Genomic DNA, 27,413 nt, shown 5'->3' with positions numbered 1-27,413 from the left:
TTTCTCCAGTGAGAAAAATTTATAACCCAATCGCAGCCACTCAGGAGGAGCCTGCCATGCTTTATCAATAGATCTAAGTAGCAAATACATGTCATACTTTGTACCAGCTGAGCCTCGCGTCAACAAGCTTCGACATATGCAAGCTCAACACCAAGTCCATTGCCGGCTAATGATGCTGTTCTCTCGTGTATCTGTCCATATCAAGGCTTCCATTGTGCGCATGTGAGAGTTCCTGTCGCAAGTTTGTAGTTCAGAGGATCTCCCATTTTCGCAGCTTGAATGAACAATGGTTCGAACTGCATGCACCAGGTCGGGAGAGGAAGTTGGAATGCTTGGGTGAACTCAGAAACCACAGCGAGGTGGTGATACAGTATTCCAAGTGAGATGAAACCTGGCCCTGATCGACACCCCACAGTCTCGTGGAACTGTGTCCATCGCATCGACGTGTGGGATGGATAGGGCTGGCCGAATTACATCGCCCGTTTATGCAATGTCATGCTTTCAAACCTTTATTGATTATTTCCTTTGCGGAGCGTTTCGGAGAATCTTTGCAGTGCCACGGTTGTTGTTTCTTAACTCTGATATAATTTGATTCTGATTTCCCACAATGGATGTCTTATGCACGTGCTTCTCCAGTTGTATGCTTTCGATTATGGTCTACACTTCCGCTGATCCAGGCACTGCCCCGTGAGCTGTTTGACGTTCACGGAGTACGTTTGCTGTGATCGAGGATGATGGGTGAGTTGGTTTGAGAACGATGCTGAGAGCGGTTTAGGCTTCTTAAGCTGATCGTTTAAGTTTTCAGGCCAAGGGGTTCGTTCTCTGAACCGATTGTGCAAGGTATTAGTCAGCGAGTAATCGGCTCTTCGTTGGCCACTGCCGCAGATTTTGACCTACTTTTCGTTGTTTACATCGTTGCCAGGTTCGCAAAACTCCAGTGTGCATTCATTTTATGGTGATGACAGCAGATGTTCTCCGAGCGTATGGACTAATGCTCCAGATGCTCAAGTGGTGGTAGTTGTGGGTCTGATCTAACACTAGGTATGAGGTTGCAATCACCGGCGAGATAGAATCGATGCTAATTCCAAGCTAACTTGGGCCCCCGATTGAAAACTCTCATTTGAAACCGCTTTCATTTATTAGACGTCGATATGGATCCCAGCTACTTCACCTTCACTTGAGCGTCTGGATACATGTGGCAATTGGTGATAAGCACCTCTGAATTTCTACACTACCAGTTCGGAAGCTGAGGAAGTGAAGAGGGATCACATTCAAAGCTGCAACTCAGGATTCGATGTCGTCACGCTTTGAATAACTTAACTTCAGATGCTTCTGAGCCCATGTCACCACATACATGAGGCGAAGAATTACTAATCCATCAGTAGACCCAGTGCATTGCACCATTTGCCATTTCAAACTGACCCTCGTGAAGGCAAGCTGAGACACAAACAAGAGAGTGATATCAAGACAATTTGGACTTCGGACCTAATCTGAAACTGAAAGGAATGCAATAGTTTAGGCATGATGCAAGCACAATGCACATGTCGTGGTACCAAACTATGATAGGAAGCATATAAGTCAAGATTCTGCAGCATGCCCACACCCAATCAACTCATCTATCGCTCGTCGTAATACGGGCAGCACACTAGAATCCAAACAACCTCACCGCAAATATGAGCAACCATGATCAAGGTCGTGCACGGTTGATGAGATGGTTATGTTTATCTGCCTGTGAATTGTCCGCTCGTTAATATAGTAGTCGATTAGATAATTCAGTACTTTGTTTGTGTGCTTTTGAAGATTGCAGAAATTGCAATCTTGCTGTTTAAAATTTGGGTATGTGCAACTTTGAAGGCCGTGCTAAGAATAGTTCCGAGTACCCTGTCTGATTTGCTAGAGATCTCTGTTGTATATGTCGGAATGGACTCTCAGAACTTCTTGCGGATAAACTTGGTCGATTCGAACTGTTGAAGTTCGATCTGCCTGGCAGCTTGTATGATTCGAGTTTTTAAGTTCGGAATTCTGGGATCCTGGGTTGCTTAATTTCTCCTCTCCAACCAGTTTTGTTCCTTTTGATCCTCCTCGTGCTTTATTTATGCATCGACTTTGCAAGACACATGTGATGGTCATTGTTTAAGTTTTTGTGATATTCTGACCGCTTAGTCTTCGCATGGAGTCATTTCAAAGCATAAGGATTTGATGGTTGATGTCTGGATCTTGCTTCGTAATAGCAAACTTCGGAGACTGCAGACTTCTATTGGTTCTGCTTATTTTTCAACAATTGCTCATAGTCTTGTCTATATAAGCAATGGAGAACACAAACATGTCTGTAGAGTAATTAAAAAAGAGAACCGCTGATTCAGAATAGAACGTATTAACAATCTCGGTGCATGTCCTTTACAAATTACAATAATCGTGTTGGACACATGATTGTGTAGCAAATGAGTGTATTAATGCAAACTTATATTTATGAACACAGTAAATGGATAGACTCTTTTACATTTTTTGTTCTGTTTTTCTGCTTCCCTAGAAACTTGCAAGAAATTAGCATACAACCTTTTGTATTTTTAATGTGCGACCCATTATAAATATATGCACAATATGAATATATATATATATATATATATATATGCATTCTTTGTTTTGATTGAATGGAACACTTATTCCTAAAATCATACATACATGGATAATAATTATGTAAAATTCATTTGAAAATGAGTCAATTTAATATAATTTTTTATAATCTTAGATTTCAATTCATTTTCACACTTCTTATTTGATCATTGTTTTATAAAACCACGTAACTAAAAAAAATACTTTATGTTGTTTTTATTTCATATTATTTTTTATTATTGAATTTTTTTATTTTTCTAATTTTATTACCAATTAACATTTTAAGATTTAAATGTGTACTTTTAAGTTGTCATTGGATATAAGAAAAAAGACAATATGTTGCAACTTTCTAAGCTTGTAATTGATTGAAATTAAAGAATTTGTATTAGTTGGCATAAACTTACAAAACTTAGGTAAGAAACCATAGGAAGAAAAGAGGAGGTAGAAAATATTTTTTGATGTATGGTATAAATAGTGTTGTCTCTCAATTTGCTTTGTAAATTCAACAAATATGGAAGAATTCTCCCATATAGAGCACTATAGATAAAGTTTGCTAAATAAATTATCATTTGTAAGGCAAAATTTACTTCATTGCTTACTTGTTATATATTTTTGGGTCTTGCTCCAACCAACAATGTACGAAGTTCTTTTGATTAAAAAGCATGTTATTACATTCTTCTCTTAAGCACTATAAACATTTAATAGTAACAAGGATGATCCTCTACATGTAAGCTTAAATCTTAAAGGTACTATAATAGGACATCCAATGCAATTTTATTACTCCTTATAAGTTTTATATGTAGATAGGTCATAAAATTTCACTTCATACAATCTTCAAGAGTTGAAACTTCTAAAATATATATATATATATATATATATATATCTATTTAATTATTTATTTACCAAAAAAAAGACCTTTAAAAGGCTTTTGAACCATAGTCTTTTTTATATAGGTTTCCTAATTCTTTTTTATGTAGGTTTCCTAATTTTATTGAGCAGAGTAAATTTAATAATTTAAAAGTTAAGTTTCAATATGAAAAAAAATAACATGCCATAAAAATATCATTTTTAGAAGAAATTCTTGAGTATCAAATTTGCATGTGTTTAACTTCTATTAAGAACATTATACCAAAATTTAAAATTTATTCATGCGTTTTTTAATCCCATGTGTATTCTTACATTTCTTACAACAACATCAACTCCAAAGACAAGTCCATTTTTTTCCCACCATAAATCCCCAAAATTCTACCTAGCCATATTAAATCAAGAGTTTTTTTTTTTTTTTTTTTTTTCCATCAAAACAAAAGATATCATCCATGTCATTTTTCACATAATTTCCATCCTTGTTTTGGTTTAAGGTTGTTGCAATCCCCCAAAGTCTGGTCCGCTTTCTATAATCTTGTTTTCTTTGTACAGCTTTTCATGAATTTTAAAATTTAAAAAAAATAAAAATAAAAATAAAATGAGCTGGTGCCTTAGCATACATGCTTGATTGCTTGCTCAGCTCCCAATGTAAACTGGAGCCATTTCAATGACAATTCAAGTGATTCATGCATGATCTGCACTAAGTCCTTACTAAAAACTTTAGGGCTGGATGTCAAAGGTCTGCATCTTGTGTTTGACATTCTTTCTTACTTGCTTTCATGTGTTTTTCCTTTTTCTTTTTCTTTTTTTTTTTCATTATTATTCTTTTCAAGTGTACATTTATTCAGAGTGTCAGCATGTTTCTCCTCATTCTCATGTGAGTCAATTGTACATTGCCTCACAAGTCACAGCAACCAGCAGACATGTACATGCAAATTTGTAAATTTTATGTTAATAACAATAATAATATAATAATGTTTTTTGCAGCTGGAGACAAACAATATGATGTTGATAAGGCATTGGGCTGTGCAGATCAATCCCCATTTTGTGAATGACATCACAAGATGAAATTGATGTTGTAATGGTGCAGAAGAATGATCTATTGCAAATTCAACCAAATGTGATGGTTACTTCACTTTTAAGGTTAAATGGATAAGTTTCAATTTTATGTACTCCACTGGTTTGTGTACTAACCTTAATCACTTTCAGTTTATCAAAACACTACAATTGTGGCTGTCTTTTTCTTTCTCTTTTGCACAGCATCTTGGAAAATTCCAACAGACTAAAAACATCAAAATCCTCTCTTTCTACTCTATTCCCAAATAATCCATTTCACATAATTCCAAACCCTCTAACACACGAGCAAAAAAACACGTAACTCTCGCAATCCCAACCCTCAAACCCCATGTGTCTTCATGCCAATAAAACAGGGTCACAATTCCACAAATCCTACTCTCGGATTCCACATCGTGTTTGCAATTTCATTCACATGACAATTTTCAATCCATCCCAATTCTAATGCAGACACCTTGTTGGGTTGGCATTTTCATGCAAGTTATCTAACAAGATAAACTCAATTGTATTGTCAGCGTTTCATTTTCATTTTTTTTGCTTGTACTTTTTTTCAAAACAATACAATGCTCTATCCTCCATGTGACATTTTCTATCAACCAGATCCACCATTTCACAGTAGCAATTCAAACACCGCACCCTGTTTGATGCACCCACTTGTTATTATTTGATAATTTTAGGGTTACTGCAGACTAACAAATAAAGTTGATTTTATTATTATTTGTCAATATGAAGCAAATAAAGAGGGTGTTTGTCATTCATGAAGCATGGCAAAGAGACAGGTGGATGAAGCAAGATAAATCAGAGTGTATGTCCACTCTCCACCATCTGACAGAAGTGGACGCCAGCCAACTTTGAAGCAAGTCCGCATATTTGCTTATATCAGGTGGAGACATTCATTGCCCCACTGGGCACTCCCTTCCTCGAGGGCATCAAGGCTTTTATTACATGCCCCACTCACTTAAAAAACTCCCCCTCCCCCCACTGGAGACTGCTGCAAAGTTATTGTGAGCCCATTATTGTAAAGGAGAGGGGGCATTGACAATGCCAGGGCTCTCTCTCTCTATCGCTCTCTCTAGTGTGCTCCAAATAGTCTCACGTGAACCCTCAGCCCAGCTAATGCTGCAACTTGTCTTCAGAGTTTGATGTATGTTTGTTTGCCATGTGTCTAATCAATCATGGCTAGAATTGCATTTTTTGTTATCTTTCCATACTGCCATGGCTTCTGCTCCTTCTTCGTCTTTGTGTGCTTTAATGATCATCCTAATTGTTTGCTATTTGTAAAGGCATTTGAGTTCGTATCATATCTATTGTTAATGAGACCATAAATCATCATCATCATCATCATCATCAGATATCTGAAGACACACTGAGTTTCTTCTTGTTGCTGATGATTTTCTTTCTTTCTTTCTTTCTTTATTTATTTATGTACTTTTGTGTATTTATTTTTGAGCAACATGATTTTTTCAGTGTGATTTGTTTTCAGAACTTGCATGAAGGTATCCATGTTATTTAGTTATCCATGTTGAATTAAGCTATTGGAAGAATTAAGCACATTGCCAAGGAAAGTTACAATATCATTTTTTATTATTTTGATTTGACCTCCTCTAGGACTGCAAAGAAGTTCTAATAAAATTTAGATTCAAAAGAACAAAAACAAAAAGGGAGATGGAGAGAATTTCATTTTCTTTCAAGAGTAGTAAATGGTTGCCAAAATCCAAACAAAAGCATAAAACTTGATGCCAACAGAAAGGAATAGATAACATTTTGTGTAGTAAAAATGGCAAAGTGCCAGGTTATGTAGGACTATCTCTTAAACACAAACAACCTTCAGATTGGCTCATTTAATTATTTAAGCATGCGGTCACCATCATCTACAATGCAACTTGACAATTTTCACCAGTTGGGTCTCAAGCTACTCTATTTACTATTGTTATTACTTTTTGGCATGTAGGGGGTATACAATGGTTAAGCTGGATTAGGTTACAAAATCATACAACCCCTAATTAAACAAATCATGGAGCATTTTATTATGTATTGAATTATGTGCCTAACATAATCAGCTTGTACTTACCATCTAGATTGTGAAATACTACTTGATTATAAAAAATATATTTTAATGAGTGCTCTTGTCAATTCATGTTTTTCTTTCATAGTCAATGACAAATTTTTATAGTAAAATTCATCTCAGTAAATGTTTTAAAAAAGAAGATTCAACAAAAATAATAATCTCAGAAAGTTCTCACTATAGTCTCCATCTTTCCATCTTTGGAAACATGTAACAAATTTATTTATGATTGAAGTGGTCTGATTCCATACACAACATACTTATCCACAGTTCCAAAAGTTATGTAAGATTGATTTATGAAGTGAGGATGTGCACATGCAACAATATTGTGAAATTCTTTAGGTTTTCTTTTTGACCGCTATACAATAATTGGTACTCTTTAATGTAAAACCATTCAATTTAACATAACTTCCACCTTGGCTTAACCACACATCCATAGTTCATTTCAATCAATTGAATAATTAGAATCTAATGTTTCTCTATTTTATTAAAAAATAAAAAATAAAACAATGTTTTACTTCTAAGCTAATTGAACTAATTATAGCCTTGTTATGGCAAATCATGTCATCATAGGGGCTCAAGAATAACAGAAAAAGTGATTGGGATAAAATCAAAGATTGATAATTGATGCACAAAAAAGTTGAGGATCCATATGATATTTCTTATGATCCCTTGTAAATGCTTACAATTCTTAATATCTTACCTAGTGTTGCCATCCTGCTACTCATGCTTACAAAAACCCCTCATTCAAACCTCCCGAGAGAAACTTGTGCTTGACATCTCGTGACCCAGTTTTACACTAGTATCAGGGATGATAACCTTTTTTCATAAAATGATCTCAAATCAAATAAAACTCTAAAATACCATAAGCCACTCACAATCACAATGAAGACTAAACATAGCATACCTCAGCTGTGATACATAAAGAAACAAATAGAAATGAATAAAAATAAATATGCCACAGCACACAGTAGCATGAATGTGGGTGAAGGTGCAGGGTTTGGCTGTCAGGGCTAACTTGTGAATGAAGTGAATTGAAGAATGCATCATCCCATAATAATAGTTATAATAATAATCATAAAGAGAATGGTCAACTGCAATGTAATGGCTCTTTGCTTCAATGTCCCTTTAACTTACATCTTGTCACTCAGGTGTAACTTAGTTGTGTGTTATTTGAGCATTCCCCCACATAAATAAATTGTCTTAAATTATGGAAGCAAGCTTTGCATTTAACCTAAACAATCAGGCCTTTGAAAGAAGAGGATGGATCCTTTGTCATTTATGGTTATATTATTCAAGCCATTTTATTTAAACAGTAATGTGATCAAATAGATTTTAAATTTTAGATTGAATTGAAATAATCACAAATGTTTTCTGTACAAGTGGATAAAACAAGAAGATTTTTTGTCATAATTGAGGAGTGTTCTTAGTTCTAATTAGGAGACACCAATTTTATAATTTAAAATTTTTAATCATAGATTTTTTTTCAATCGTAATATTAATTAATCAATTAATATTACATGTTACATATTTATATGTATTAAAATTTAGATGTTTTAAACTTTAGTAATATGTTAAAAATCTGAAGAAGTTTTTATGCTTAACAAGTTGTATGCACAGCTTTCACATGAAGAATAAAAATTGAACCAATATTGTAGTTTTATTGATCACAATTCAGCATTTAAAAAGCATCACATGTTGACACAAACACACTCTTGAAGGTCTTACATATTGGTACCACTAAGAGATTCATGGAGCAAATTATTGTTTTCCCACATAGAGTTGGATTCAAAATTTGAAAGCATAGGATTCTGAAAATAGAAAAAATTTAAATGTTGCCAATTAATAATTCTCCATGCAAGGTTTTTATAAAAAGAGGAAGAAAGAAAGAAAAAGAAAAAGAAAAGAAAAAAAGAAAAGAAAAAGTTTGGAAAATCAAAACTATTTTTAAAGAAATATGTATGATAATAATTATTGTCATTAATTAGTACTAACAATAAAACAAAACAGTCCATCTTCAAAGACATAGGATTAAGCAGCATTATTGATATTACCTGCAGAAATGGAATTTGAAGTTGGTTGTAAAAAGTGGGTTCATTTATGAATTTAAATTAAAATGTACTTCAATGAAGTTCAGGCAGTGTTAATTTAGCAATCAAAAATGATATTCTCACAACAAAGATGTGCTTCTGGTCCTCATATATATATATATATATATATCTGTGTGTGTGTGTCTAAATTCTTTGATTAAGATTCTTGTAACTTTGACATTTTCTATATAACTATGTTTTAGAAAATATTTTTAATTAAATGTATTTTAAAAATTCAACCTCTTATCTTTCACTTAAGGTATCACGAATACATTGGTTAAGACTTCAAAGTCTTCAAAAATAAAATGATAGTGATGATGATGATGATTTACTTTAAAATTGGGGTTGCAAGATGAAAAGCTATCAACCTTGACATTTCTTCAATCAATCAAGGAAAGAAGTATATAGGGATGATAATAAATAAATAAACAAATAAATATTCATGATTGTAGAGGTGTATCACACAATCCAAGTTCAAGCTTGATTTCATAGTTTAAGGCTTGCATAAAATGATGTCATGTTTATTTAATGGTTCTAAGCAACCCAAACAAAATATACTTCACACTATTTTTCAAGTTTTTGTTTTTTGAACTGTTCAATTCCTTGCAGCTACATCAAACTCTCATCATGTTTGAGCTCAGTGCAGCAAGATGAAATGAAGAGATTGATTCACCTTCACTTTGGCATGAGACTGTTTTTTTGCAGTAATTTACAGAAACCCACAACCTAGAATTACACACATCATTTGTGACTAAAAAAACAAAATTGCACTGGATGTTGTCCTTTAATCAGATGGCCTCTGTTAAGAAGCTATCAAATATCTACTCTGGTGACATTCCACATAAATACATTTACAAGTGCATGTTAATAAGAAGAGGGGAAACTCTTCATTAGGTCCATTTTACATAATATCAAAATAGGAAAAATGAGGAAAAACTGTGCAGAGCATTCACACTGGACAGCGCAACTACAACCCAATATTCACCCACAAGCCCAATTATTGTAATTTGCACAAAAGAAAGAACTCCATCTTGCCCTTGAAAGTTAAATTTTTAAAAAAAAAAAAAAAAAAAAAAAAAAAAATCCACATGGACTACGCCAAGTAAGACAACTAGCTCTAAAAAAACAAATCCTCCAAGTCATCCTTATCATCAACCTCCCCCAATTAGGGTTTAGAGGTTAAGTCATGCCCACCACAATCACAATGATTCCACATCTGCACTTCGCAGGTTCTTAAAACTCAAAGCCTAGCAATGAATGAAACCGCACTCTCCAAAACCCTAAATTGAGTCCACACTTTGGCAATGTGCCGTAGCAGGTCAACTGGTGTGACCAGACAGTGAATACAGCCAGGCCGTGGTCTAGTGTACCTGTTCCGACGTTGAACATGACATATACCTGTTCACACATGGAAGCAAAACTCCCATTGGGGAACACAGACTGATTTTCACTCAGTCAGAGTAAACTTGGATGCATCACTTGTTGCTGTTCATGTGGTTGAGTAATAAAAGTCATGTGTTTTTCCAGCCTTTTTTTTTTCACTGCACAAGAGCCATCTGTCCATGTGCACCTTAATAGTATTTGTACCCTGCTGTTTTGTCATACATGGAAGATGTACACTTAGTGGGACGACACAATATTCATTCTGAATAATATCATTACAAATTTCCTTGAAATGTTTCAAAATCTAAACAAATTTTATAAATGATGGTGAAGAGAAAGACAAATGTTATTTGCCCAATTGGACATGAAGAAAAAATTTAATCATCCTTGCCTTTTATCTAAAAGGATAATAGAAATGATGCATTCGCTACAAAGAAAACAAGCATGAATCTTCTCCTACAAATACTTTGTTCTTATAATTGCCCCATGAGCACAATTGGTTTCTCCACACCCCAAGTTGCAATACACAAACCTATTTTGTCTTTATACACATCCAAGACTTTTGATTGACTCATCCACATCCCTTTTCCCATGAATTAGGTGTGAGTATGTAAACAAAAATTAAAATAATAATAATAATTTTTTGTGGTAATTCAAAGATCAAGTGTCTACTACAGGGCACAGTAATGTTGGACCTCCAGGACTGCATTTCAAACTTGTTTAAAACAATCACAGTAATTGATTTTTATTTAATTTAAAAGTGTGAACTGGAATTGGATGTTTGAATCTTCACAACACTTGATAACAAGTGATTATGCAGTTATGATATCTAGTTAGTGAGTAGAAACTATATAAATGTAGAAAATAATTGTTTGAAAGTATTATGATATAAATGCACATACATTGCTGACGTAACAAATCTATATTTAGGAAATATAAATAATCTTGATTTTTCTCTTCGCATAAATGTATATGTTTTAACACTTCTTGTAGGAGTTCCTGGTTTATTTGTATGAGCATATGTACACATCCAAATCCACACACACATACAAATAAAATAAAATAAATAAATTTATTTATTCGTTCATTGACTCTCAATCACAGTTTAGACAAGATCCACTGTTATACATAACCGAAAAAAATGTGAATTACCATATGTTGATACAGGAAAATAGTGAGTTATTTATTTATTTCTAAAATCAAATATAGAAGAGATAACATTAATTTAATTTAATTTTTGATAAAATTTCATATTATTATTATTATTATCATAGGCAAGATTAAATAGAAATCATGATATTTATATTGAAAGAATTATCAATGTCAATACAGATTACTTTGTCATAGCAAGCTTTCAATGTGAATTATTAACATTTTATTCGAATATAAAATTTAAAAATTTAAAACTGGATGCCATGCTTTGTTTTTAATAATATATGTATTGGATAATTGTTGGTTGATGAATTTGAGAAAGATTTTTTGGACCAAAGTTGTTTTTACTGTGTCAAACTTTCCGTTTAAAAAAACGAAATTAGAAATAATTAATCAGATCTACAGATCTCTTGTAATGGTAATGATTAACTTAACATAATTTTAGTTAAATTGTATAGTGCATGCTTATTATGTTCCTCATTATCAACAATCTCAATTTTTTAAACCATAATTAAAAGTATAAAATTATAATTAGTATGATTCATTATAGATTCTAATTAAATTCAATTATCACCAAGTGTAATTTCTAATTGCATTATTATTTCAATAAAAATTGGTTTATTTAATAGTTTTTAATGTTATTTTAAGATAGTATGAGATGTAATATCTATACATGGTTTTTGGGTTTCTGGGATTTTTTCAATATTAAGATTACATATCAACAAAACACATCACTCATTTATGGTGCATATATTTATTGGTTTGATATCTTTCGAATATGAAATTCACCATCTTAAAACTTTGAGTACAATAGATATAATTTACTTCAACATAGATCACATGTCTTCAAATATAATTGATGTATTTTTTTAATTTCATAAGTAGTGCAGTGAACAGAAAAGTGTGCTTCTATTCTTAAGGCATATATATATATATATATAATTTGATTTTTAAAAATTGAGTACTCTTTCTATTTTTAGATTAAAAACTCGTGGTTTATTTTTTCATAAAATATTCACTACTTCTCTTTCAACTACTTTTTCTGTTTTTAAAAAGAAAAAAAAAGAAAAAAAAATTACAATAAAAAAAGACATATTATTAGCTAGTTGTCTACAATAAAGTAATGTGGGATGTAGCAATATCAATTGGGAATGTAGTGTTAATAATTTTGAATTAAAATACAAACAAACACAAGTAAGTGATAGTAAATGTATGTGTGTGTGAGATTACATGTGTACATGCATTGTTTCATAAATGATTCTGTAGAATCAATTAAAATTTTCTGTTCCATCAAATTTGGACTCACTAGAAGCAACAAGTGAGTACAGTCTATCAACAATCAGATCAACTGTAAAACAGAACCTGTGTAAAATCAAAACCATAGTCAACATTAATGTTTAATATATGTTTTGCAAATTACTTTAGACGAGCATATACTAATAGAACTTTTTTATATCCATGTTTTTGTTTTTATTGACACTAGGGTTTTTGATATTATTGTTTTCATGCACAAATAAAATCTTTGTAAACAAAAAAATACATTTTTATTAAAACATTTATGCTAATATTATGTTTTAAAAAACCGAAATCCGGACACAAAACAATAATTAAGTATATACATACTAGAATTAAAAACTGTGTGAATCAAAAGAGAAAATTGCAACATTTGAATCCTTTGAGCACATGACAACCATAGTTGATACCAATGCAATTAACTGCCCTAAAGTTCCAGTATATCATCTTTATCCGCATTCTATCTATTTAAAAAATAAATTCACATACTTTTAAACTGTTATTTGCACAGTATGGAAATCTGTTCAGGTAGAAAAAGACAGAAAAATGTTCATTCATCATTTACTGTAGATTCAATGGCATTTAAGTTCATTACTCCGACTGCAGAATTTGTCGTATTTGTCAGTTGGATAAGAATCAAGTGACCTGAATCTTTTTGCATAAGTTATTGAAGTTATTGAGTTTTTAATTACTGGGTTCTGATAGAAAGTCAAACAACGCCAGACCATGTTCTCAACGTGTTCTCAAGGGATTTCTATATTTTAATTTTATTTGGAACAAAAGGAGTTTAACAATTTTGCTATTAGATTGTGTTTTAAGCTTCATTTCTACTAGGGTGAAATCTTTAATCCGAGACTCCATCCTTTCTTTTAGTTTGCATTTGAGTGTTGGTAATTTTATTTTTAGTTTTTTTTATCTGTAATTTTGTTTTTTCTTCTTATGTTTGATTTTGTAATTTCCTAGACCAAATAATTGTTTCTGTAAGAAGTTTTTATGTCAAAGGTTTGAACATCAAACTTGGCTAAACATGAATATATAGAGGCATATTAGTTCATTAAGATAATTTTTTACATTTGATTGCCATAATCTAAAGAATGTATAAAAAGTTATTGAAGTTATTTGATTGCCATAATCTAAAAATAAAAATTAATGCATAAAAAGTTATTGATACTAGGCAACAAATTCCATTTTTTTTATTATTTTAGCTATATATCCACCAAAGCTTTTGGTTTCAAATGAGTTTGGATCTTTTCTTAAGGATTGTATCTACCAAAAAGTTTTTATTTCTACTACATTTTTTAATTTAAAAAATTGAAAGTTTTAAATACATGATATATATATATATATATATATATATATATATATCATGCATTTTAAACTATTAAATAACCTGTTAAAGAGGATTTAGTATTAAACTTTAAAACTAGAAGTGATTTCATTTATTTCCAAAATCTATGATATAATTTTTATTTCTGTACAGTAATGAGATAAAAAATTTGATGGAAGCTATAGAATGAATGAATATTAATTTTATGTAACAAAAACTCTTACATATATATATATATACATATACACATATATGTACACACACACATATACATATATATATATATATATATATATATATCTGAATTTTCAATTATTTTATTTTAAATCTCAATTGATATTGAATTTGTAGTATTTTAAAAAGATCATATTTTAATATAAATTTTACAGCTTTAAATTTTACACGTGTCTATTGTATTATTGGATAAATAATAAGGCTGAGTACTCAAAATTATTACAAATTTGTGAGTTTAAAAATTGAACGTGTTTCCAAAAAAATACTATGTTTTAATAAATAATGAGCGCCACATAATGAGGAGGTTGGCACCAACTATTTCCGACATAAGGTACAAGTTTTATCTTATCATGAAAAGAACTATCAATGCTAAATGTTAAGGAATACATTGCCATGTATAGTTAAATAAAAAACAAAAGTTCTGTGAATTGGTGTATCTAATCTTATTTTGGTGTTGATATTTTATAAATTTTCTTTCATTACAACACTAGTAAAATATTGATTATTTTCTTTACTTGATTCTGACCTAAACCAACTATTGTTTTTGTTTATCTCATATTCCTAAATATGTTGAATTCAAAATTTTAAAATTAAAAGTATTTCATAATATAGTGTATTTAGAACTACAATTAATATAAAGCATACCTTAATGAAAATTTATTAATTTAACTCAATCCAAAAACAGATTGTAATGTCTTTTGCTTCCTGATTTTTAAATTAACAAAACTTAGAACACGAATTTTGGAAACCAATTATGCTGTAAGTACTTATTTATTTATTATTGATACAATCAATTATCATGACATAATAAGTTTTTGAAATTTGAAATAATATTTTGATTAATTTAAATAATTCTTTTATACACATGTATCAAAATGAAATTATCTAACATAAGAGAAAATAAAAATAAACCTCTAATGTAGAATTTGACATAGAACTTCATGGAAATCATTTACAAGAAAAGTAGCAAAACGTAACATTATTAATTAACATTATTTTAATTTTTTTGTTGACAATATTTCAAACAAACTACAATCTAGGCATTAAACTCAAAAACACTACTGTAGTGGTGAATTCATTCAATAGAAAAGATTTGTCATATATATATATATATATGATAATATTTTTCTTTAAGATTTTTTAGTCTAATACATAGATTAAATGATTACGATTTTATATTTATATATTTATATATTTATATTCGTACAAATGTATTGGCAAAGAAATCTTGGTAAGATTCTTATTTAATTTACTCCTTTATTTCTGGGAAAATTAGAAACATAAATTTCTTTTTATTAAAATAAAAACAAGATCTTAAGTAATTACGTTGGAATTTTTTATTATCCTGTACCAAAAAGATTACAGTACATTTCTATTTTTAACATTGGTAAAACACTTATTACAAACTCATAAATAATGCATAAAGACTTGAATTTATAGTTCTAAAATGATTTAATTTATCCTTATTATGAATTTTATTATAGTATAATTTTTCTAAATGTAAACGTCATATTTCATTAATAAATTTCTTGTATAAATATAATCAGTAGTACAGAAACCTACAAATTTTTTATAGACTTCAGTATATATTTTATAATTCTATTATAAATTCATTTAAAAAAAATTGACATATTATATTTTGTATGTTTATTTATTTTAAAATATATGCACAATTTTTTCAATTGAAACATGTTAAAATAAAATTCGAAATTTTGAGTACTCAGGTTCTAGCTTCAGCCTTATTATTTATCCAATAATATAATAGACACGTGTAAAATTGAAAGTTATAAAATTTATATTAAAATGTGATCTTTTTAAAATACTACAAATTCAATATCAATTGAGATTAAAAATAAAATAATTGAAATTTATTACAAATTCGAAATTCGAATAATAACATAGAAAATTTATAGGTTCTTATTATAGAAAATTTATAGGTTCTTATTAAAGAAAACATCATAATAAGTAAAAAGATTAAATATAACATATATATATACATATATATATATATATATATATATACATATATTTTCCTATTAAAAAACTTATACCATCAAGAATCAACTTAAAATTTTATTATCCGTATGTATGTATGTATATATTTATATATATTATATATAAAATATTTGTATTATTATATATAATTTACATCCTAGAAAATTAATTAATTAAAGTTATTAAAAAAAGTACATGTACATGTGAATTTTAGAAACGATTAATGCTTTATCTTCATTTTAAAATATAAATATTATATTTTCTGTATCATATGCAATCTCTATTAAAGTGTCCTAAGAATATTGCATTGTATCATGTGTTACAAATTTAAAATTTTTGATTTTTTGAAGTATTCATAAAATATATGTTTTCATAGAAGTTTTAGGAATGTAAATTTTATCATATATTTTGGTTCACAAATAAAAATATGCAAATATATATATATATTGGCCTATTTGGTGTTGTCATTTTTTTATTTTTTATTTTTTTTTTTATATTCATAGGTTGTTTGTAAGGGGGTTTTCTTTTATATCTTTTTTAACATGATTTTTGGTGGTGGAATTGGAATACAAATAGAAATTGAAGTATTAGAGGCTAAAACAATAGGTGCTGAAGTGGTTGTTGACAAGAATATTTCACGTAATATTCCTCTTCTTATTGATTTTACTACTACTCCTATAACAATTTATTATTTCTTTTCTTCAATCATTCTTATTAAACATTAAATATTTAAAATTAAACCAATCTATTCAGTTGGATTTTCTTATAGATAAGATGTACAAACACACACACACACGAATATATTGCAATAGACAATTCAACAAACTTTGTAGCTTGGAATCATCAATCTTTTATCTTATTATTAAATATAAAAATTAAAATAATTATCTGTTGGAGCCCACATTCGTTTTAGGCATAGAAACATATGGGTTAAAAGACAACAAAGTGAGAATGTGGTAGTGGTGGACACACAACAAATGCACCCAACATCCATCCATCCACAACATCCATCCAACTCCAACATCCATCCACCCACAACATCCATCCAACTCCAACATCCATCCACCTATAACATCCATCCAACTCCAACATCCATCCCCCCACAACATCCATCCAACTCCAACATCCATCCACCCACAACATCCATCCAACTCCAACATCCATCCACCCACAACATCCATCCAACTCCAACATCCATCCACCCACAACATCCATCCAACTCCAACATCCATCCATCCACAACATCCATCCAACTCCAACATCCATCCAACTCCAACATCCATCCACCCACAACATCCATCCAACTCCAACATCCATCCACCCACAACATCCATCCAACTCCAACATCCATCCACCTATAACATCCATCCAAAGCAATCTTGCCCTCAAAGCAAGCAAGCAAGCAAGTTTTCGGCAGAGGAAAGAGCCCCCCGGGGACTTCGACCCTAAAACCACATGTCCAATGATCCCCCATTAGGAAAAAAAACAAAACAAAACAAAAAAAAAAAAAAAAAAAAAAAAAAACCTCTACAGACAACAATTATTAATAACATCCCACCTCACTCACTGTCTTCAAACGCGACAGACTAACTAGTCAACGAGCAATTTAAGCAACTTCCCCACGCAAATTACCCACTTCCCCCCTCTCTCGCGAGCTCTCGAAGTCAAAACTCAGTCAAAACTAGAACCCGAACACAAGAACACACTCACCAAACTTACTGTAAATAACTAAAAAACGGTACACGTCCAATCAGGAATAAACGAATACCCAGTGACCTATTGAAAGAAATGCACATATTTATAGATAGAAGATGCGGGCATTCATCGTGAGGAAGCCTCTAGTTTATGGGACAAGGCAGGGGAGATTGTGGGTGCGCGCCTGATTTGAATCACACCCTTCGAAGCGGACTTCGGGACCACGGCACTTGGTGGGAGTCGAAGGACTGATTCCACGAGATTCCTTCCGTCCGATTCCCGCAAAGAAGCGACATCATCGGCTGAGCTCACTCATGCTTCCCCGAGACAGCGGCGTCTCACGGCGGTAACGGAAGGAGGTGACGGCAGCGGCATGCCTTGTTTGTGGGTACCATGGTCGTAGGGTTCATTTGGTTACCAGTGACCATGTCTAACGACCGGTGACCGCAGAGCTCTCGCGCTATGCATGGGAGAATAATAGATGTGTAGTTATTTGGGGGTAAATTTGGCTCAGTTTTCTCGTGATGCTGTATTAAATGGGTGCCTCGCACAATCAATCGTTTGTTCAATGCGTCCTTTTTGTAACCTCTGGCTGTGATTTTGCAAGCATTGCAATGTTGGAAGGTTTATTGTTAGGGTGACAAAGGAGCTCAATTTTCATGAGGTTTCAGTGATTCTTGTTAATATTCGGAATATCTGTTTAAATTATATGCTTTTATTCTTTTTATTCAATATGGAAAATTCACAAATGTTCTCCTCGAGGGTTTGCTATGAATACAGAGTCCCTTATGTTCCATGCACATTGATGGAGCATAACTCATTAAGTCATAAAATCATCGACAAAAGTGTCAATTTTTTAACATGTAGATTTTAGAGATACTGTCATATTGCAAGAAGTTGAAATCAAAATCATTAAATGCATGAAAACCATGGAAGGAAACAAAATAAAACAACCAAACAAATATAAGGAAAGAAAGGAGTATTTCTTCTGTATGTAAGCTACACTAGGAATTTGGCTGCACTAGGTCGAGCATCCCATGGAATTTTGCCCTTAATTTATTATTTAGGTGTTGGATTTATAATTGAAATGCAACACAATGAACAACTCGTCCTCAGTCACAACTGACATGACTCTAACTTTCTGAAGCATCTAAATCCAATGTCTAACTGATGTACAAAAAGCAAATGTTACCACTCATTATCATATGAATTTGGAGACCTTGTGGATGTGAAACAAATAGGAAGAGATTTTAATCAATCAATGAATATATATATATATATATATATATATACATATACATACATGTTAAAGTGTGTGTGTGTGAATGTGAATGAAAATTTTGAAATATTGTAAGTGGAATTCACCAGGTTGAAATTAAGAATAAACTACTGATAGTGGAATGAGCTTCCTACAAAGATTGGTGCATCCTAGGGGAAAGGCAAGTATACATGAAAGATAGACTTTATTATTTTAGAATCTGGACTTGGAATTCACAAAATGTGCATATCATTTCATAAAGCAAATCAAGGCAAGTAGCAGTAAATGACAAAAAGGATGTATCCTCATTCAAAAGTGCCTTGACCACAATATTTCTGATATAAATAAACCTCCTAGTGTGCTGAACCCCTGCAATCCTTCACATTTTGAAGAATCTGTTAGTAAAATCAGGTGTCACACTTTATGAGCTCATTCCATTATGAACTTTCTAAAGAGAAATAAGAAATCATTTCTAATGAGTATATGTTACTTTTCAGCAACAAGCCATAGGGTTCAATTTTCAAATCTATGTAGATTTGTAATCAACAAAGTCATTCATTATCACAGAGCATGTCATTATGAATCATTAAATAAATATAATAAAGGAAAAGAAAAAAGAAGAAGAAATGAGACAAAAAAAAGGAAGCCATAATTAGAAACAACTCTTAAGAAACACTTTTAAATGACACATGTATTGTATCAACTGTCAATACCTAGACAACATTGTTTGCTGCTGAAGACACATGACAAAAAAACATATTTACATAATATGTACACCGGTATGTTTTAAATAACTTGTGATTAGATTTTTGATACTGTTATTTACTTTCATGAATACAAACAAGACTCAAAGGAACATAAGAAATTTCATGATCCCAAGATTGAAGGCCTGACCAACTAGACACCTTGGTGGATTCCCTAAAAAATTCAACTAACTTATAACAGTTAAAATTATATTTGCTCATTTAACTTTGGAGATTGTAAAGATGCATACATATGTGTGTGTGGCCAACTCAGTGTTGAAAAACTGTAGCAACTTCAAAGTCTCTTCAGCCCACAATGTTTTGCTTCAGTGAGCCATGACTGCAGATATTGTACCATGTTACTTAATTTTTTTTTATAATATGTATATTGAAGCATATTATTAAATTCGCAATAGGTCTTTGTCTCCTTCATGATTTTTCTGAACAGTTTTGGGGATTTTATTGGATAAGAGCAAGGTATCTTGACAAACGAATTAAATTTCATTCTACTTTTAATCAACTCTCGGCACACTAACTAAACTTGTTTTTCTTTTCTTTTCTTCTCGGTCTAAAAATATTTTACAAAAAGAGTCCAAAATCTCGTTCACGTTCCTATTCCTGCTCCACTTTTCAATGAAATTTACGGGGTTACTGCTGATCCCCAAGGATCTATTGCACTGTAAGATCCCAAATACAACTAACTAAAAAATCCTTCACACTAACCATATCCAAACATAGTTGTGGTGCTTGATGAGAAGATCACAACAATAAAATTCTGGAGTCGTTTAAAATAAGAATCAACCATGAAGGATTTGGCACAATTCATGAAGCAAAATTGATAACAGACCCTACAAATAAACATAGTCATTTTCTATAACATTCATTTATTATAGGTGGTGATAGTAAAATATGTTATTATCATATACTTATGAATTGACTAAAAGTTGCAACACTGGAAATTGGCTAAACTTCTTTTGACATACTCAAGTTAAGTGCACAAAAGATGAAGACACATGTTTATGTAAAAGAAATTCATCCACAAAGTTTTCATTGTTTGTCGTGATAAAACGACCACGTCATTTTATAATAAAACTTTGTGCAAGGTTTAAATTTTGTAAAAGAAAAATTAGAACAAGACACAACACATTATCATATTACATGAAAAATAATAAAACATTAGCCATAGTTTAACACACAGAGGCATATTATAACCTATGCTGCTGCAGCAACCTAATAAGGGCCTTGCATAAAAAATAAAAAATCATTCTTTCGACTAATCAGTTTGCATCGGATATACAAACATGACAAAGCAAAACTATATTAATCTTCGATGATGATCACGAAGACCCATTTTCTAAATCCTCACGCCCGAATTTAACACTGAAATCCTTCAGACGAAGGAAAGAGTTGAGGATACACAACACCTACTAAAGTCTAGACCTGTAGCAAGAGTATGTTTTCTCAGGCAATTTTCCACACCCCCAACAAGTTTTATTTTTATTTTTATTTTTTTCTTGTTTTTCCAAATGCAATTATGAGTCAAAGGAGTTTAGTTCGCCGAAAATAAGCCATTGATCGCTAATTGTTTAAATAAGGCGCACTTGTCCCTGCATTGGTGGCGCAGTGCTTGGAATGCCTTGAATGCCATTTATGGCCCTGATCAGCGTCGTTACCTCTTTACCTCTCACCCCCTCCCTGCGCTGCTCTGACACCACCCCCCTCACCTCCTTAGTTACTTGTTTTCTCTCCTCGTTTGCTTGCTTTCGGCTCCTATGCCTTGTCTCATCTCGTCTCGCCACCGCACTGGGTGGGACTAAGCAAGACCCAGTAGATTGGGCCTCTGGGAAGCGACCGTCTTGTTGGGAGATGAGAATGCGGGACTAGAATGATGGCCAATACGGTGCAGAAGCATTGGTAGAGGCAATGTGGGTGCATAGGGTGACACGCTTCGGCGGCTAGGAATGGAGCTGTAATCCTGCTTAGCAGAGTTGCAGTGTGTGTGTGTGTGAGAGTGGGTATGTTGTTGCTAGCGGAGCGTATCGAGTAGTTTGCAGGTGGAGCGGGTAATTGCGTATCCCTTTGGTTGGCACATGCATAAATGTGTGTTCACATGGTTTGGTCATTTTGGGCGGGACGTGGAGCGTGGAGCTTTGAGGTCGTCGATACTGTGGGTCCAGTGTGGGGGTACTGAGGTGGTGGAGGAGGTTTAGCGGGTAGTTGTGAGTCAGGAGCGCGTGGAGATTTGAATTCAGAGCAGGTGGATAGAAAGTGGAGGCGAGGACTTGTCGTGTTAAGGTTTATCAGGTGAGGTGGTTGATGTGGAGGAGTTGTGTACTCGTTGTTGCGGTGTGACAACTGCTCTCAACGTAGCCTTTGTGCTCATTTTTTAATGTTTGTTTTGTTTTATGTTTTTGGACATGGTGTTTGTTGCTTCAACTGCCAGTTTATGAGAGTAGCTCTCATTGCCCCCGCGCCTGAAAAGCGGGCCATGCAGTGGCTGTTGGACTTGTTGAGTGTAATGCTCGCTGAATTGTGACTCGCAGGGTCTCGACTCCGCGGCAGGTCTAGTTATGCCGTCTTCATCGAGAGGGGTCACAATGCTCGCATTGTACCTCATCTCTAGAGCTCGGAGTACCGATTTACTGGAACTGGTTCCTCTGGGAGAGAACTCAATGGTACAGAAAGGCTTCAAGTGAAGTAAAGTAATTTGCGTTCATTGTAGGGCATATATGGATGTTGCGGCTTTGAAGAGATTAATCAGGGTTGCAGAGGACTAGACCTTGAGCAGGTCGCCGCGCTTGCATTAGAGTATGGCTTTGGGAACACTTGCAAGAAGAAAGCATTAAGAGATTCTTGCAAAATGAGGATCAGGACGATGTGGTGGGCTGCGGCCTTCACGCTCGTGGCATATCAGTGTTTTATCGTGACTATGGCGCTGATGGATAGCGAGGCGCAGGCAATGCAACAACTTCGGATGGGGTTGCAAGTGCAACGAAGCTCGTGGCCTCCATCCGAGGATCCCTGTACAATGTGGCAAGGGGTGCAGTGTGCGGGCGAGCACATTGATAGTATCGACCTGAGCGGTCTTCAAAGAGTGTCCAATCAACCCTTCTCCACTGTTTTGAATGGCCTCCAGGCATTGGTCTACTTGCGAGAGCTCAATGCTTCAGGGTTTGCTTTGGGGCGTGCACTCCCGGACTGGTTCACGACCCTCAGATTCCTACAAATTCTAGATCTCACGGAGACTGCGTTGGAAGGGACCTTGCCCCCCGCGCTGGGGAATTTGTCAAGCTTGACTGTCCTGACTCTTGCAGTGAATAACATTACTGGATATATTCCGGAGTCTGTTGGCAACATTGTCAACCTAACGACCCTTAACCTGTCGCACAACAAGCTGGAGGGTCCAATTCCTCCATCCCTATTTAATGCCACATCTTTAGTTTATGTAGACCTTTCTTATAATAATCTCACAGGGGTGTTACCAACAACAGTGGGCAACCTCTTGAACTCGCAATTCTTCATTGCGTCGCACAATGCGCTTACGGGGCCCCTTCCGTCACAGCTGGGGAACCTCTCCCGCTTGACACTGCTAGATTTGTCCTCTAATAATTTCTCGGGTGCATTAATCCCTGACCTTGGGAAGCTGAAGAGCCTCAACTTCTTATCCTTGGCGAAGAATAACCTCTTCGACGCATTTCCGCCTGAAATCAGTCAATGCACGGGGCTGCGCACACTCATCCTGCGGGAAAATCGAGTAGAAGGGGTGCTGCCATCAACAATAGGTGATTTGAAAGAACTTGTTGTGCTAGACGTCTCAAGCAACCGGATTACAAGTCTCTTATCCTCAGGGTTGGGCTCTATCGAGTCGCTTGCGATTGTCGATATTTCTCACAATTACTTCTACGGACCCATTATTGACGAGCTCGTGTCCCTTCGAAACATTCAGTCCCTGAACCTTTCCCACAATTTTTTCAATGGCAGCCTACCAGTGGGACTTCTGCCCACTGCCGTGGTGAAGAAGAATTGTCTCACTGGTTCTCCAGGGCAGCATGCACTCCGGACCTGCCAGCGGTTCTATGGCAAGCGGGGTGTAGTATTTGGAGCGCCGACTGCCCCTCCAGCCTCGAATGGAATCCCCGTCCTGGAGCCACCCTCTCAGGGTTCTCCTGGCGGGAATAAAACTGGGATCAAGCATCTGGTTCCCATTCTATCTGGCGTCCTCGGTGGTGTGGGCTTGATCTTTCTGGTCGCATCAATTATCTTTTGCTGCGTTCGATTTGGATTCTGGGGCAAGAAGAAGGGTGAATCGGGTAGGACTCATGGTAGCGTTGGCAGTGTTAGAGGCGGTTCAGCTCGCGCTACGGCTCCTGCCGTCCCCACTAGCCGGATGGGGGAGGTCTTTACATATGAGCAGCTGCAGAGAGCCACGAAGAACTTCGCCATCGGAAACCTGATCTCCAATGGCCACTCTGGGGATTTGTATAGAGGGGTTCTAGAGAGCGGGGCAATGGCAGCGATCAAGATGATAGATCTCACCAAGGTGAGATTGGAGACGTATCTCCAGGAGCTGGAAGTGCTGGGACGCGCGTCCCACACGCGGCTTGTGCTGTTGCTGGGGCATTGCCTTGATCGCGACGACAAAAAGTTTCTGGTTTACAAGTACACACCGAATGGAGACCTGGCCTCTGCCCTGCACAAGAAAGGCAGTCCCGGTCCTTGTGAGGATGTATTGCAGAGCTTGGACTGGATCACTCGCCTCAAGATTGCGATCGGTGTTGCGGAGGCTCTCTCCTATCTGCACTCCGAATGCTCCCCGCCTATAGTTCACAGGTACGTGTTCTCTTTCCTCGTTTACATCAGTATTGGGTAATTTCGTATCTTCAGGACTAGCCTCAGATCCATTTTCGGGGAATCCTCAGTTCATTTTTTTTTCTGGTTAATTCTGCAGGGATGTGAAGGCAAGCAGTATCCTTCTGGATGACAAGTTTGAGGTTCGGCTTGGGAGCTTGAGCGATGCCCGGGTGCAAGATGGGGACCCACATCCTAGCCGAATCACCCGTTTGCTTGGCTTGTCACAGTGAGTCCTTGTACCTCTAGCACCTCATGAATTACACATGCTTTTGCAATTTGTATGGCCTTTTCTGTCAAGTTTCTTTTTGTCTGCTAATTCCTTCTCGCGTGCTACATTTGCTTGAGTATGTTCACGGACTGTAATACGCACACCAATTCGAGGGCCGCTTTTTAGTTTGATCAAATGCCCTAATAGAATAGTGGCATGTTGAGTGTATTCCACCCGAAGTAACCTTTTTCTGTAAGAATATGAAGCGATATTCACCTGCTTCTCAGCATCCAAGTCCGTTCTCTAACGATGAGGAACATTGTTTTTAACTACTTGGCTTGTGGGTGTGGTTTTACCTGGAGCAGATCGTCAGACCAAGGAGATGCAGGTGAGAGATCAGAAGATTACTTATTGCTACTTTGGGTTCTACTTGACTTGTTACTGAACCCTTTCAGATACGTGACTGCGATTTACCTACTGTGCTACCGATATTTCTACATAGATCCTTCAGACATGCATGTATGAACTCACCAGGGTAGGGTCAGTTATTCTCTGAGTACACTCTTATCAATCTGCTTGTGTAGTTTATTTTATTTGTAAAACTTAATTTAGATTAAGATTTGAGAAGAAAAAACAAAATCCACGATACTTTTTCTGATGAGTTGCTCTACCGCAAATTTAGGTGTAGCAGTTTCAACCAGTTCTGATGTCTACAACTTCGGAAAGGTGCTATTGGAGCTTGTGTCCGGAAAACTTGGCATAAGCGGGTCAACAGGGGACCCCCGGAGCGAGGCTTGGTTGGAGTGGGCTCTTCCGTTGATAAGTGTTCACGACAAGGAGTCCTTACCCAAACTAGTAGACCCTTCTCTAATCGTCGATGAAGACTTGCTTGAAGAAGTTTGGGCCATGGCAATAATTGCCCGCGCTTGTCTCCATACTAAACCCCACAAGCGTCCCAGTATGCGGCACGTATTGAAGGCCCTTGAGAATCCTCACAAAGTGGTGCGGGAAGAGAATTTCGGAGAGTCTTTGGCCATGCGGACCTCCTCTCACAGCTCATGGAATGAAGCCATGTTTGGAAGCTGGCGCCACAAGCACAACAACAACAATTTGTCCATGTCACGCTTGGGGGACGCAGAAGCGTACCATGGCTCGCTGCCAGTTGCCAAGGCCACGGGGGTGTCATCCTCCAGCGTTTTCCGAGGGGACGCCCCCCCAGGGCATGCCAGGCGAGGCTCAAGTGATATTGTCCCTGAGCCCATCGATGAAGATACACCGCATGGCTCCCAATGACACAAACATTATCTGGAATCTGGAATTTATTATCTTCGTCAACGACCCAGCAGCATCTTTGAAGACTGCAGAACAATTTAGAGCTCTTTGCTATTCTTCCATTTCCCCTTGTAGGGAATTTAACAAGGGGTTGCTTGTACCACGAACTCAGGCTCCGCAACCATGCTGCCGTGCAGGCTGGAAGAACTTGTGTGATCTTAGATTGGTCGAGATGAGGCCAATCGCTGAAGCGAGGGCGTGAATGTGGACTTGGCTCCAATTGGTTATTTTGGTCTCCGGATGTGAAGGAAGCTAAGTTTTTATCATTTCTGTAAGGCTGAGCTACCTGGGTCTGCTGTAGAAATGCAAAGTCAAGGTGATCCAGATTTTTCCAATTATTCTTGGGCTTTTGAAGCCATTCCATTAGATTGTTCAAGATGGGTACATGACGGCACATCTCGAAAATTTCCAACGCATTGATTGATTTTTCGGACCGACCATTAATTGTGATTGATTCATCTCTCTGCTAACCAGATCTTTTTTTTTCCAAGTTGTGGTGATTTATGGTTTCAAGGCCCATTCTGTACTGTTTGTTTTTGTCCGAAACACTATATCCTGGTTTACTCGTTTTCCTTCACATATTCTTTTCAATTGACAATTTAGGGAAGCTAATTCATGAGATTCCCGGATACTGAAGTAATCTAAGAATTTCGCAAGGATCTTTCCCCGGGTTATGATAATTGGACAAGAAGACGTAAGTACTCCTCAGGACGCTCTGTTGCTCTCATCCATATCTTATGATATTGTTAGCCACACGATCAATCGATTCATACCCATAACACCCATTCTCTTCAACATTGTGATCAACCCAAAGATTGAAGATAGACGCTCTCAAGAGAAAAAAACCAGAAGGCGAAAGTCACATCCGTCAGCCCATGCCAAGGTTGCCGTTCCTCAACAGTTATCAAATTCACATGACCCACATTGCACCCAAGTTACACTGAACATCAGAAGCAGGAGGGCTACCATCACATTACAAAGTTCTCATCAAATAGTGAACTAGATAACTGTTGAGGAATGGCAATCTCAACAATACTCAAGTGAAGAAACTGGCGAAATGGAGACAGTCTGAATGAACTGCAAATCGTAGTAATAAAGCACGGCGACAAAGTGCTGAACGTCACTCGTAGAAATGCGAAACCATCGAGAGAATACCCTAAGCATCCGTAGCAACAGCGATCGCAAACTTGACGGTCCAAGCAGGGGAATCCAACTCCTACAGCGCCGGGCCGGATT

At 35.1% G+C, this 27,413-nt stretch overlaps 1 protein-coding gene and 1 long non-coding RNA gene across 4 annotated transcripts; both read left to right on the top strand.

Annotated features, from left to right (window-relative positions):
• Positions 1–4,298: 4,298 nt before the first annotated feature.
• Positions 4,299–5,751, top strand: LOC149988560 (uncharacterized). Of its 2 annotated transcripts, none has more exons than XR_016504191.1 (2): positions 4,299–4,354; positions 4,510–5,751. It is a non-coding gene; the product is annotated as an uncharacterized LOC149988560 (long non-coding RNA). The 2 variants fall into 2 exon arrangements; XR_016504190.1 differs by having other exon boundaries at positions 4,347–4,402.
• Positions 5,752–21,574: 15,823 nt separating this feature from the next.
• LOC112285160 (uncharacterized) lies at positions 21,575–26,647 on the top strand. 2 transcript variants are annotated; one of them, XM_024525756.3, is made up of 5 exons: positions 21,575–22,090; positions 22,330–24,616; positions 24,735–24,863; positions 25,211–25,233; positions 25,528–26,647. In XM_024525756.3, the coding sequence occupies exons 2-5, from the start codon at positions 22,647–22,649 to the stop codon at positions 26,136–26,138; spliced, it is 2,733 nt and encodes a 910-aa protein (XP_024381524.1). In that variant the 5' UTR covers positions 21,575–22,090; positions 22,330–22,646; the 3' UTR covers positions 26,139–26,647. The 2 variants fall into 2 exon arrangements, with proteins under 2 accessions (XP_024381524.1, XP_090108109.1); XM_090251983.1 differs by lacking the exon at positions 21,575–22,090 and having other exon boundaries at positions 22,507–24,616; positions 25,537–26,647.
• The last annotated feature ends 766 nt before the right edge of the window (positions 26,648–27,413 follow it).

This window comes from Physcomitrium patens, chromosome 7 (genome assembly GCF_059467195.1).
Source record: "Physcomitrium patens ecotype Gransden chromosome 7, ASM5946719v1, whole genome shotgun sequence".
Taxonomy (NCBI): Eukaryota; Viridiplantae; Streptophyta; class Bryopsida; order Funariales; family Funariaceae; genus Physcomitrium; species Physcomitrium patens.
Note: the sequence above shows the minus strand (reverse complement) of the source record. Positions and strands in the feature narration are given on the sequence as shown.

Coding starts and splice junctions, on each gene's coding strand:
- LOC112285160 (XM_024525756.3), top strand. CDS start 22,647: ATGAGGATCAGGACGATGTGGTGGGCTGCGGCCTTCACGCTCGTGGCA. Junction 24,864..25,210: donor CGTTTGCTTGGCTTGTCACA/GTGAGTCCTTGT, acceptor TACCTGGAGCAG/ATCGTCAGACCAAGGAGATG. Junction 25,234..25,527: donor GTCAGACCAAGGAGATGCAG/GTGAGAGATCAG, acceptor CCGCAAATTTAG/GTGTAGCAGTTTCAACCAGT.